Below are 13,413 nucleotides of genomic sequence, written 5' to 3' on the forward strand. Positions count from 1 at the left end.
TATTAAGCTTTCAGTACCAAAACAAGTTGTTTCTGTCATGGAAAAATATGACTGATATAACGCTCTTAAAGTCTATTCTGTTTTAGGAAATATTTGCTAAATAATTTTTTTTTTTTGGCTCTGTTTTACTGATTTTTCGGGTGCTTCTTGATGTTCATTGTGAGGAAGAATATAAAAATAAGGGCACAAAGGACATCGAAGTGAACTGCATAAAAATAAGGGCTTTCTTGGTACATGATCTCTGTCTAATCTCCAAGACGTGTCTTGGAGGACAATCCATAGCTAGGCATTCTCATAATGTGTTTAAAAAAATTATTTAAGGGGTTCTTGTGACATTCCCCATATTTAGCTTGTCTCATGTTGTCCATTAAATATATTTGTGAGATCCTTTTTATTTTTTAAGAAATATCCCCAGCATTTTTGTTTTCCATGATCTTTTAAAATTTTGCAGAAGAATGCTATGGGTGCCAAGATGGCTTTTCTTTGCCTCATGAAATTACACATAGCACAGTGTGAGCTGGTCATTGTTAAAAATATGTGATTTTGTTTCTCTGTCTTACGTATCTGAAAAAGAAGAAGAAGATAGCTTGATAATTCCTGAGTATACTCAGACAACACACAGGATATGACCATACACATAATCCTATGCTATAAAGTTGATGGAACAATTCTGATTAAAAAGGAAACAAACAAACAAACATACAAACCCTCCCCCCCCCCCCAATAAAACTATATTAAGTTCTTCCTGTCTCTTACATTTGTTTATGTCCTTTGGCTAAAATCCAGAACAGAGGGTCAGTCCATTATACTGCTCAATCATATTAGGGTTGCAAAAGCACCCATAGATGTCAAGTTCCTAACTTTTAAGCACTGAACTTACAAACTCATGAGTTTGTTTTAATATACATGTAGACTTTGTGTATAGTCTGTGGTAAACATATAAGAAAAGTTGATAGAGCTGACAGTCAAAAAATTAGTAATGTAAAAAAGTATGTTATGAAATATTCCATCATACACTGACTTTAACATATCTTCCCTTCTTCTAATAATTATTAAACAATTAATAATTAATTTCATGCCTCATTTGCATGTGAGTGCTATTCCATAGTTAGAAAATATTTTATGATAGATTTATTTCTATAAGAAATAAATGATTTGTGCTATGCCTAATTGTGACCCTGTAACTTTGATGCCTGGGGGTATGACAGTTAGGAAAAGTACTTTTCTATTTCAAAAACATTCACTCAGTCATTCTTTACATCCTATAATCTTGATTAGAATGGAGGCTGTCCAGAAGATCTCTTGAGCTGTTAGTTTTTCTAACGTGCTGCCTCTGAGATCACTTCATCTCTGGTCCATTCTGGGTTACACTGACAAATATGTTTTACTGAAAGACTGAATCTGTTTGGAACATTTATTGACAAGAAGAAATATGAAAAAAATCTGCTATGTTTATTTTATATATTTTTGTTTTAAAATGAAACAAGTGAGTTCACATACAATTACAGCCCGTTTACAGTGGCCACTCACTAATTTAAATTAAAAGCCTGCAACTGCAAAGTAATTATATTTTAATTGTACATTTAGCACAAGAAAGTGAAGAGAGTCTAATGCATTACATTTGTGATATAACAACAGTGTGGAAAAAATATTAGCATAAAGGGAGTAATTATGTTCCAAGAATGAACAAATTAATTAAAATCAATATCTAGGATGCTTAAAGGTATAAGTATTTTTTTTTATTATTTTTTTTTTACTATTTTTTTATTTGTGCTGTTAAGCAGCAGCAAAGCTAATATTCATACATACTAATTATTAACTGAAAAAGTGATTAGACTTGATTTGCACCCATTCACTATATTACAGTTCTCTTAGGATTTTAGAGATCAGACATACCACTCTCAGTCCCTCTTTCATTTTAAAGACCTTTGGCACAATACCTTGCTTCCCAGATACTCAAACCAAACAGCTTTTACTTTGTCCAAAATTAAGCATTTCTGGGAATAACATCACTAGATATTAGCTAAAATTTCCCTTCTTCACTATGAAATTTTCCTTAACATCAGAGAGGTCTATTCTCTCCTTAATGTGTATGGATGTATAAGTTCCATTAATGGCAATGGCTGATATGTACTTGCTTATTACAGGTATTACCGTACTACATAGAGGCCAATGCGGACCACTATGTGTGTTACTCAGAGTAGCAATGTATGAACTGTACATTAAGGAAGAAAAAAAAAAAAGAAAAAGGAGGGCAAGTGGAATAATAAAAATTCTGTTAAGGTGTTAAGTTAAAAACTCCAATTATGTAATTGTAAAATCTAGGAATACACAGCTTGACTTCCTATGATGTTTGTATAAACAAGATGACCTTTGTATAGTGTTAGACACCTTATGTAAACCAGAGACTTGAATGGTTATCAGATTTTTTTTTCTTTATTTCAGCTGTTTATCCTATGCAGTAGTGTTTGTTGCTTGTATATATTGTTGTTTGTTGCTTGTATATATTTTCACAACACCATTGTAGAGCTAAATGCAGGGAGCAGATAGGCCTGCAGATTATGATTTTAATGTGTTTCACTCTGTCTTCAGTGACTGAAGAGGACACATTTAGACTTTCAAACAGACATGTGACTGAGCAGTCATGTATGTCTGAAATTACTTTCTGCTAGCTACCCATACCTTAGTGCATACATTGGTAGAGCTGGACGTTATAGAAATAATAATGGTTGAGGTTGGGATCTGGTCCAACCCTATATTCAAGCAGGGGCACCTAGAGCAGGCTGTCCAGGACAATGTTCAGGCAGCTATTAAATGTCTCCACAGCCTTGGTGGACAGCCTGCTCCTGTGCTCAGTCACCTTCAGAGTGAAATGTTTTCTCATGTTCAAAGGGAACCTCCTGTGTTTCAGTTTTTGTCCTGGCATGGAGCACCACAGAAAAGATCCTGGCTCTCTTCACCCTCCCTTTTCGCCCTCCCATTAGGTATTTTTATATATATATATATACAAGATTGCCCCCTGACCTTCCTCTTCTCCAAGCTGAATAGGCCCAAGTCTCCCAGCCTCTCAAAGGACTGGTGCTTTTGTCCCTTGATCATCTTGATGGCCCTACATTGGACTCTGTCCTATATGTGCATGATTCTCTGCTTGGGGGCCCTGAACTGGACACAGCCCTCCAAGTGTGGCCTCAACAGTGCTGAAAAAAGGAGAAAGAGCACCTCCCTTGACCTTGCTTAATACAGCTTGGATTACCTTTAGCCTTCTTTGCTACCAGTGCACATTGCTGGTTCATGAGCAACTTGGTCTCAAAAGAGAACTGTTATCCTCTCTTTTCAATAACAAATATTTATTTGTTATTTTTTTATCTGCATGCATGTAGGCAGAACAGATAATTTGACTGAGTTGCTGTGACTGTGCCTGTCCAGTTATGCCTTTGGGGAAACCTTCTTCTGGTTCTGCTTAGTTTCTGGTCTAGAAACATGTGGTATAGAAATGTGGTGTAGAAAGTACAGGTTTCTACAGGATCAAACGTGCTTTGATCCTGCATCTATATGGCCTTTCTGGGAGTCTCACATCATTTTATCTGTCTTCAGTGTGCTTTGCATCAGCCGATTTACCAAAGTTTTTTATATACCTATATCTGTATATCAAGCAAAGCTAATAAAATTCGACCTGCAGATAGGATCAAACTCCATATTTTACATTACATATCTCAGTGACACCTGGATCCAGTCACAGAATCACAGAATTTCTAGGTTGGAAGAGACCTCAAGATCATCAAGTCCAACCTCTGACCTAACGCTAACAGTCCCCACTAAACCATATCCCTAAGCTCTACATCTAAACATCTTTTAAAGACTTCCAGGGATGGTGATTCCACCACTTCCCTGGGCAGCCTGTTCCAATGTCTAACAACCCTTTCGGTAAAGAAGTTATTCCTAACATCCAACCTAAAACTCCCCTGGCTCAACTTAAGCCCATTCCCCCTTGTCCTGTCACCAGGCACGTGGGAGAACAGACCAACCCCCACGTCACTAGAGCCTCCTTTAAGGTATCTGTAGAGAGCAATAAGGTCACCCCTGAGCCTCCTTTTCTTCAGGCTGAACAAGCCCAGCTCCCTCAGCCGCTCCTCGTAGGACTTGTTCTCCAGGCCCCTCACCAGCTTCGTTGCCCTTCTCTGGACTTGTTTGAGCACCTCGATGTCCTTCTTGTAGCGAGGGGCCCAAAACTGAACACAGTACTCAAGGTGCGGCCTAACCAGAGCCGAGTACAGGGGGATAATCACTTCCGTAGCCCTGCTGGTCACACTGCTTCTTATGCAAGCCAGGATGCTGTTGGCCTTCTTGGCCACCTGAGCACACTGCTGGCTCATATTCAGCTGACTATCAACCATCACTCCCAGGTCCTTCTCTGCCTGGCAGCTCTCTAACCACTCATCTCCCAGCCTGTAGCTCTGCTCGGGGTTATTGCGCCCTAGGTGCAGGACCCGGCACTTGGCCTTGTTGAACTTCATGCAGTTGACCTCAGCCCATCGGTGCAGCCTGTCCAGATCCTCCTGCAGAACCTTCCTACCCTCGAGCAGATCGACACACGCACCTAACTTGCTGTCATCTGCAAACTTACTGAGCGTGCACTCAATGCCCTCATCCAGATCATCGATGAAGATATTAAAGAGGACTGGCCCCAGCACCGAGCCCTGGGGAACGTCACTAGTAACCGGCCTCCAACTGGATTTGACCCCATTCACCACGACTCTTTGGGCCCGGCTATCCAGCCAATTTCTAAGCCAACGAAGCGTGCGCCAGTCCAAGCCAAGAGCAGCCAGTTTCTTGAGGAGAATGCTGTGGGAGACAGTGTCAAAAGCCTTGCTGAAGTCAAGGTAGACCACATCCACAGCCTTTCCCTCATCCACCAAGCACGTCACTTTGTCATAGAAGGAGATCAGGTTCGTCAAGCAGGACCTGCCTTTCATAAACCCATGCTGACTGGGCCTGATCACGTGCTTGCCTTGCAAGTGCTGCGTGGTGACTCTCAAGAGGATCTGCTCCATGAGCTTCCCTGGCACTGAGGTCAAACTGATAGGCCTATTGTTCCCCGGGTCTGCCCTCTGGCCCTTCTTGTAGATGGGCGTCACGTTTGCTAGCAGCCAGTCTGCTGGGACCTCCCCCGATAGCCAGGACTGCTGATAAATGATGGATAGTGGCTTGGCCAGCTCCTCTGCCACTTCTCTCAGTACCCTTGGGTGGATCCCATCCGGCCCCATCGACTTGTGCACATCCAAGCGCCGTACCAGGTCGCCAACCATTTCTTCGTGGATAGTGAGGGCCACATTCTGCTCCCCATCCCCTTCTGCCAGCTCAGGGTACTGAGTATCCAGAGAACAACCGGTATTGCCACTAAAGACTTAGGCAAAGAAGGCATTAAGCACCTCCGCCTTTTCCTCATCTTTTGTAAAAAGGTTTCCTTCCGCATCCAGTAAAGGATGGAGATTCTCCTTAGTCCTTCGTTTTGCGTTGATGTATTTGTAAAAAGATTTTTTGTTATCTTTAACAGCAGTAGCCAGATTGAGCTCCAGATGAGCTTTGGCCTTTCTAATTTTGTCCCTGCACAGCCTCGCAACATCCTTGTAGTTCTCCTCAGTGGCCCGCCCTTTTTTTCAAAGATTATAAACCCTCTTTTTTCTACTAAGCTCAAGCTGCAACTCTCTGTTGAGCCAGGCTGGTCTTCTTCCCCGACGGCTCGTCTTTGGGCACGTGGGGACAGACCGCTCCTGCGCCATTAAGATTTCCCTCTTGAAGAGTGCCCAGCCTTCCTGGACTCCTCTGCCCTTCAGAACTGCCTCCCAAGTGACTCTATCAACCAGTGTCCTGAGCAGCACAGAGTCAGCCCTCCAGAAGTCCAATACAGCGGTTTTACTGGTCCCCTTCCTGGCCTTGCCAAGAATAGAGAACTCCACAATTTCGTGGTCACTCTGCCCAAGACAGATCCCAACCACCACATCTCCCACCAGTCCTTCTCTGTTTGTGAAGAGAAGGTCTAGCGGGGCACCACCCCTGGTAGGCTCACTAACCAGCTGCGCCAGGAAGCTATCTTCCACGCTCTCCAGAAACCTCCTAGACTGCTTTCTCTGGGCTGTGTTGTGCTTCCAGGATATGTCAGGGAAGTTGAAGTTCCCCATGAGAACAAGCGCCGATGATTTCGCAACTTCTGTCAGCTGCCTGTAGAACTCCTCATCTGTCTCCTCATCCTGGTTCAGCGGTCTATAACAGACCTGACCAGGACGCTAGCCTTGTTGGCCTCCCCGCCAGTCCTAACCTTCCCGCCGATCCTAACCTTCCTGCTGATCCTAACCCATGAGTAGAATTCCAGTAACACACACAGGCAAAACCCCAAACAAAACAAAGCAAAGCACAAAACAACTACCAAAGCAAGCAAGCAAGCAAACAAACAAAAACCCCCAACTAACCAACCAACCAACAACAACAACAACAAAAACACAATAAGATGATGTGTCAGCCTTTTGAGCTTTGTTACAGAGCATAGAAATATGTTGCTTGACTTTTAAATTAATTCTTTATTATTTATTCAGGCAATCTTCCACTATAGAAAGGATCACATGAGGCAGTTTCCAACAGTAAGAACAAAAAGAAGAGCAATGAAATAAACTAACTCCTGTATCATAAAACCCACATAGCACAATTTTATTATGGCCTCCCTAAATGCAGTTCCTAAGCAAAAATATAGTGAAGGCAAACTGAAGTAATGAACTCCTTAAACAATCCATTTAATATTCTGCTCCATGTTCTCTGCAGAGCTGATGAGAGCTGTATGCAAACAGTTTTGCTGAGGGCAAAAGAATGTTTCATCATTAAGGAGCATGACCCTTCTCTCTGAGATCAAAATGAAGAGCATATGCCCTTTGATGTCCTAAAGTGTTATTGTGACCGATTCTATTGGGTTGTTCATCACAAGTTGGAATGTTGCCCCCTGACACTACTAGATATTAAAATGCTACGTGATCATTAATTGTACCCACTGACACAGCAGAAATATTCCTCAATGTTATGTTTCTTTTATATGATGGATTTTTAATATATTTCCTTTCTTTTTCTTTTTCTTTCTTTCTTTCTTTCTTTCTTTCTTTCTTTCTTTCTTTCTTTCTTTCTTTCTTTCTTTCTTTCTTTCTTTCTTTCTTTCTTTCTTTCTTTCTTTCTTTCTTTCTTTCTTTCTTTCTTTCTTTCTTTCTTTCTTTCTTTCTTTCTTTCTTTCTTTCTTTCTTTCTTTCTTTCTTTCTTTCTTCTTTTCCCAGTGTTTAAAATCCTAACAGGAAAAGTCCAATTACTGTGAAATGCTTTGCTTTCCTCTCTTTTTCTGTGATCCTTCTGTTCCACTCTTGTTTCATGCTAGGCTGGGTGAAACCACTCTAAGTGAAATCCTTGATAGCTATTTTCTACCTTGCATATATCAAGATTTATCTATCTTTTGTTTATGTATGCATGATTTTTGTTCTGTTTCACCACTAAGTGGTTATTGCTTGTTAAAATATATTTAGCAGTTAACAGAACACTGCATTGTCAAGTAGCATGCAAGGAATGGAAGAATACATCTCCAATATCAGTCACTGTTATACCGAATGGCTAACATTTTAAAAGCATTTTTGTTACTATGCAGTTCTAACCCTGAAAAAGATGCACAAGATATGGAAAGTTTCCTTAAAACCAATGCTTTTAACATTTGTGGGTTGATGATTTGGGACCTTCAGATTTTATTTTCAATTATATTTTTATGTATGGTCACATTTTGGTTTCTCCTTGTCAGGTCCAACTCCAACAAAGCACTTAAACACACATTTTAACTTGGGGAGCATCCCTGTCTAATATAATTGGGAATTTTTCACTTATTTAAAAACAATTGAAAGTCCTTTGCTGGATAGAGATCTTATTTTTCAGTCTCAGTTTCCAGTACTTCAGAAGTAGATTCTCTATGTACATTTTGATCTTCTGATTTTTTTTTTTTTTTTTTTTTTTTTTTTTTTTTTTTTGTCTTTACAGGTAACCCGATAGCTAAAGACAAATCAAGTCTCAAGGCTGATAACATTAATTCCTCCAGGCAATCGCTGAAGTGAAATTTTATACTGCTGGGGTGTATCCTTCAGAATCAATTGTTTCAATGAGAACCTGGTTTGCAATCAGCAACAGCCTTGAGATCAAAACTACAGGAAAGTTATTTTGAACTTCTTTGTCACAAAGATTTCAATGGATTGAACTGTATTCACTTGCAAAATTGCACTTGCTGAGGAATTTGCAGCTGTAACCTCAAGAGGTGATATTCAAAATGTGCAGAAAAGCAGCAATCATTTGGATTCTCCATTCCAGACTGGTGACTTTTCATCCTGAAGAAACCAACCTCCAAAATGTATTGGTTCCTTCTGTTTAAAATGGTCCACCTGGTCCACCATTCAGATTGCTGGTGGGACTGCACACTGCTTTAATTAATTTCCGTTGCAGAATTTGTCCTCTGGCATGGAGCAGTTTTAGACGTTTTTATTTGTATTCTAATCTTGGAGCTCTGAAGGGTACATATTTCAACATCTTGAAGTTGCTTTTGTTATAGGAATGAAAATATATATCCATTGTTAATAATTATTGTTGACAAGTAATAGTTATCTGAATACACCAGTCATATTATAATGTATAGTCAGGTTGACATGTTTCCCTAAGGCTAACCAACTACTGCAGCTCTTTGGCAGTTAAAAAAGTAGTGGTCAAAACTCAATTACCACTTCCATTATAAGGCATTTTATACCGTTAAGATATACATTTTAATTTAGTTTGAAGGAGATGAGTGTTCCTGTACTTTACTTTCCTAACCTTTAATTCATTGAAATTCATGGTAAGCAGTCAAAGACAGTATTTCATCCCTTTTTCTAAAGGTAGGCAGGGTTATAAATGAGGTTTGCAATTATGAAATTAGATGGTAATCATTCAGAATTTTTCTCTTTTTGTTAAAAAATAAAATCTCTTGCTTGAAACTAAGTACTGTTGGATGCTTAAGTAGATGTCTGCTCACTCTCTTTGGTATAAAGGAAAAAAGTCCTAGTGCCCCCCCAGATTCACAGTTCATCAGTATTTTGCTTGTTTACTGTCATTCAATTCATACCTGATCCATGCCAAATTCACATTTGCTTTTTCTTTAATTTTCTATTTCAGTAGCATTTTTTTTGAACTTTGTGATGTGCTGTTACATTTTAAAAAATCCTCAATATTTAAAGGCCTTAAACATCTATGAGCTTTTTTTCTAAGTTATTACAGAATGTATAATTTTATACTCCATTTAATGTATATTGTACCATCTGTAATATTGATAGAACTGAAATTTGGCAATTTCTTTTAGTGACACTACATAAGCATGCTGGCTTACAGAGTAAGGGAGTTCTGACTGTATGCTTTGGTGCATTAAATAAAAACCACACACACTTAGTGGTAGTCAAAATATATATATGGCGTCAAGCTTATTTAAAAGTCCTGTGTGATTACCAGACTCTCAGAAGAAGAGAGAAACAATTTTATCATTACAAGCCATTGACATGGCTAGGTAGTTTTATATTAAGTTCCATGATGGATGAACACCCTGGAGTGCTCTGCCTCTCACAGTATCCCCTGCTGTTCCCAAACCATTTCATTACCTCTGTTGTATTACTGCACAGGAGAGTTAAATAAAATAAATGATTGTTCAGAATAAAATTGAGAAGTATATTCTATCATTCTGCTGAAAAATAATCAGAAATGTTGTCAGATAAAGATATTCTTTTCTGATTAAGTTTTAATTGGGATAAACTGTAGCAACAACTAGGTATCTCAGTATGTTAGGATGGATTAATATTGTATGGATTTGTGCTAGCAGGTGCAGGACAGAAGGTAGCATCTTAAAAAGATTGAGACGGTACCAAGTATAAATGTGCTATTTTGTAAAATCTGGATATGGCCTGTCTTTGGTCAAAAATCTGCATCATGCTTCTCAAAATTTGTTTTATTTGGTTCTTTGTTCTTAAACCAACATTGAAAATACTGTATTATATACAAGTGTAACAAATGCATATCAATAAGTGAAAATAAATGGATTTTCAAATATACTGAATAGATTATCTGCAGTAGATTACTGTTGTGAATATTCATGACAAGTAAATAAAATTGTGATATAAAATAGAGTAACCTACATGGATGTTCGCTTTGAAGATCTATTCTGTTTGCCCATGTAACAAATAACTTTGTTCAGGGAGTAGGAATCTCAAGGGTTAATTAATTTTGTATTTCTTCAGTAGGGCGGGGAATATCTCCCACCACTTTGAAAGGTCCTTCTCCAAAAGAAATTGATCAAATGCAACTGTTTTAGCATTATCATGGGGAATTCAAGTGAGCATATTGTTGTTTTCGGACAATATTAAATAAAACTTTTTTTTTTTTTTTTCCACCTACAAAATTCCTGAAAAACTTAAATTTACACCTTTTCAGTATCAATGTAACATGGTAGATATTCTTAAAATGGTAATGTTTCAGTTTAATTTGTTGAACTGTTAAAAAACAATCAAACCAGTCCAACACTGGTCTCTGGTGGTCTGTCTCAGAGCAAACTGGAAAGTTGGGATATCCATAGTGTCTGTTTTAGTAGACAGTGCCTGTCTTTGGACAGAGTATGTGTGACTAGATCAGTTATGGGTATTCATATCATAGGAATCTGGAGATAAATTCTGCTTCAATTTATTTTGTGTTTTATTCCTTATATTCTACTTTCTAGATTATTTGATGTACCCAGCTTCATCTGATGGCAAAGATGATCGGGCATAATAATCAGAGGAAAATCCATGTTACCTTTCGAATTTAGTAATCATCAAGAGCTCTGAATCATAGGAGATTATGTGGTCTCAGTCTGCAGTTCCATATGGCAATGCACCATCAGGGAAAGAAAATTTACTGCTTTGTTCAAGCTTTTTGAAATGAAATGCATTGGATTAGTTCAACTAAACAAAAAGAAAATCTTGATACAAGTCTTAATGAAAAAACTTCCAAACCAAATCTAGTAAATATAAAATAGGGCTTAAAAAAAACATTAAAAAAAAATGCATTAGGTAGGTCTGTTCTGAAACTAAAATTGTATTATAAAGCTTGATATTTGGTTAGGTTTCATAAAAATATAAGCAGTTTTGTTGTTGATATTGCTTTTTTCCACATGATGATTGTATGGCTGGCTTTTATAGCTGTCCAGATAATGCATGGATGTCTGTAACAACAACAACAACAAAAGGTGATTGGCATCCTTTTCTGTTGATTTACTGCCTCCTCCTTCATGCCCTGAATTTTACAAATCTGTTGTTAACCAAGATAAGGGAACATAGTTTTGGTCTATAACAGCAAAGTTGCCTTAATCTCTAGTTTCTTTCTGCCAATAGATAGGTAGCTCTATAGCAAAACATGTCACACCTGAACAATCCAATGTCACTAAATGATTTCTCATGGTTTCAGTGGTATTAAATGGAATAATGAGAATTACCTAATCACTTGGTTAGTCTTCATAATACAGTTTGTGTCCTGAAAATCTTTTGTTTATACTTTTTTAGCATGATAAACTATTTCCACATTACATCTTTGAACTTCTTTCCATAAGATGTTACATAATTTTCAGCTACCACTTTACAGTCATTCATTGCAAATATTTTAGAAAAAATGTCTTCCATGGCTGGCTGTTTTGAATCTTCTGTATTCATGCACTTGTTATGTGGTGATTACAAGAGGTAGTATATAAAAAGGCTTAATTATCCACAACTTTTTTTTGACAGGTGATGGCAAGTGTTGCCAATATCTGTTAATCCAAAACTAACTTGAGACTGTCTGGCAAGAGGACCATTGCTAGTGACAGCTGTGAACTATTTTATAAGGCAATGATTCTGTTCTTCTTTGTCAGACTTCTGTCAGTGGGATGTCAGGCCAGGCAAAACCATTGTAGTATATTTTCATCACCAGAGAAGTGGGTTATGGGCTGTGGATTCTTCATACTGTTAGCATCATGTAGAAGTCTGGGCTGGGGCTTTGTGTGGTGGTGGCAGAAGGTCCTTTGGTCTGTTCTCCAGAATGGTAGAAAGGTCTGTCTTCTGTCTTCAGGGTTTGCTCCAAAACCAGACTAAATAAATGGCATGGTGCCTTGGTGATTCCAGCCAGGTGTGGATAAGGCCTTCAGCTGAAGTTAAGAGTGTTCATCATTTTGCTTAGAAAATTCTGAATGAGCAAGTTTATTAAAGTTCATATGCCTATTGAGATTAATGATTAAACAGCCTTCCCTCTATTTCCGGTTCCTCCTTGCTACCACACAGGTAATGTTATATGGCAATGGGAAGAGAAATCCATTTATTCTTTGCTCATATATTTTCTTGACTAAATATCACTAATCAAAACAATATTAGCTATGGCTGAACATATAGACATGAAATATAGCTGGTTTTTAGCTCTGAAAACAGTTATTGCCTAACCAAGTTCAAGAAATAGCTTCTGTAATAGAAGTATTATTGCCCATATATAACCCTCACTGTTAAAGTTCCATATTAAAATCTTTAAATTACATTTATATTAATAACTATAAAATTGTATTTAGATTTTCTACAACAACAGGGCTATTCTCTCCCCCCTATACCCTAAAGACACTGTAGTTTGAGATTTATGGCTTGGCTTAAATTACTGCAACTGCACCATGGGAAAAAACACATGTAAAAATTCTGATACTACCTGTATTGCTGAGACAATACAAGTTTTATCTTGGAAATGAAGAGTAGGTGGAGTTTCAAGTTTATCCCATATCAGCATATTGTTTGATTCTCTTGATGTCTTTTCTCCTTACTGTTAGAACAAACATGATGAAAACTAATTTTAAATTCTCCTGCCTTTTGTCTTAGTATTTCAATTTCATATCAAGAACTTACAAAATGTATACTGGTTGCTCTAGTCACTATGTTTCTATATAAAGGAGTTTTTCTTTTCTCTTCTTCTCTCTTTATAATTAATCGTGAATGCCTTGCCAATATTTGGGTGTACATAATATGACTTTTCCTCTTACTGATTTAGAGTTTGAGCCTCTTTTGTTTTGTTCTTTTTATTTTTCTTCAGACTTTTTCTCCTTTGTTGGGATCCATTCAAAATATTTAAGATAAAAATTTCTTTTATAAATAGTGGCCTGGAAATGAACACAGGCCACTTGTGTAGTTCTTCTTGGAGAAGAGAGAAGAGATGATGTGTATCTATCATTAGCTTTTAAAATGGCTTCCAGCTGAAACTGTTCTGTCTGAATAGGAACATACATATCTATATATTTTTTTCCAACTATAAATTGTCTGTGTTTCAATATGCTCTCTGATCATAAAGCTGATG

The 13,413-nt window shown here is 37.9% G+C and overlaps 1 protein-coding gene across 10 annotated transcripts in view; it reads left to right on the forward strand.

Annotated features, from left to right (window-relative positions):
* Nucleotides 1–10,223, forward strand: part of TAFA2 (TAFA chemokine like family member 2) — a 194,950-nt gene extending 184,727 nt beyond the window's left edge. For all 10 annotated transcript variants that reach the window (XM_084492880.1, XM_084492882.1, XM_084492881.1 and 7 more), the window contains one exon: nt 8,053–10,223. Coding sequence is in view for 1 of the 10 variants with exons in the window: in XM_084492876.1 (XP_084349002.1) it covers nt 8,053–8,064 (12 nt within the window). In the remaining 9 variants the exon portion in view is untranslated. The remainder of the gene's footprint in view (nt 1–8,052) is intronic.
* Nucleotides 10,224–13,413: the final 3,190 nt, after the last annotated feature.

The sequence above is a fragment of the Aythya ferina genome (assembly GCF_964211825.1).
Source record: "Aythya ferina genome assembly, chromosome: 1".
NCBI lineage: Eukaryota > Metazoa > Chordata > Aves > Anseriformes > Anatidae > Aythya > Aythya ferina.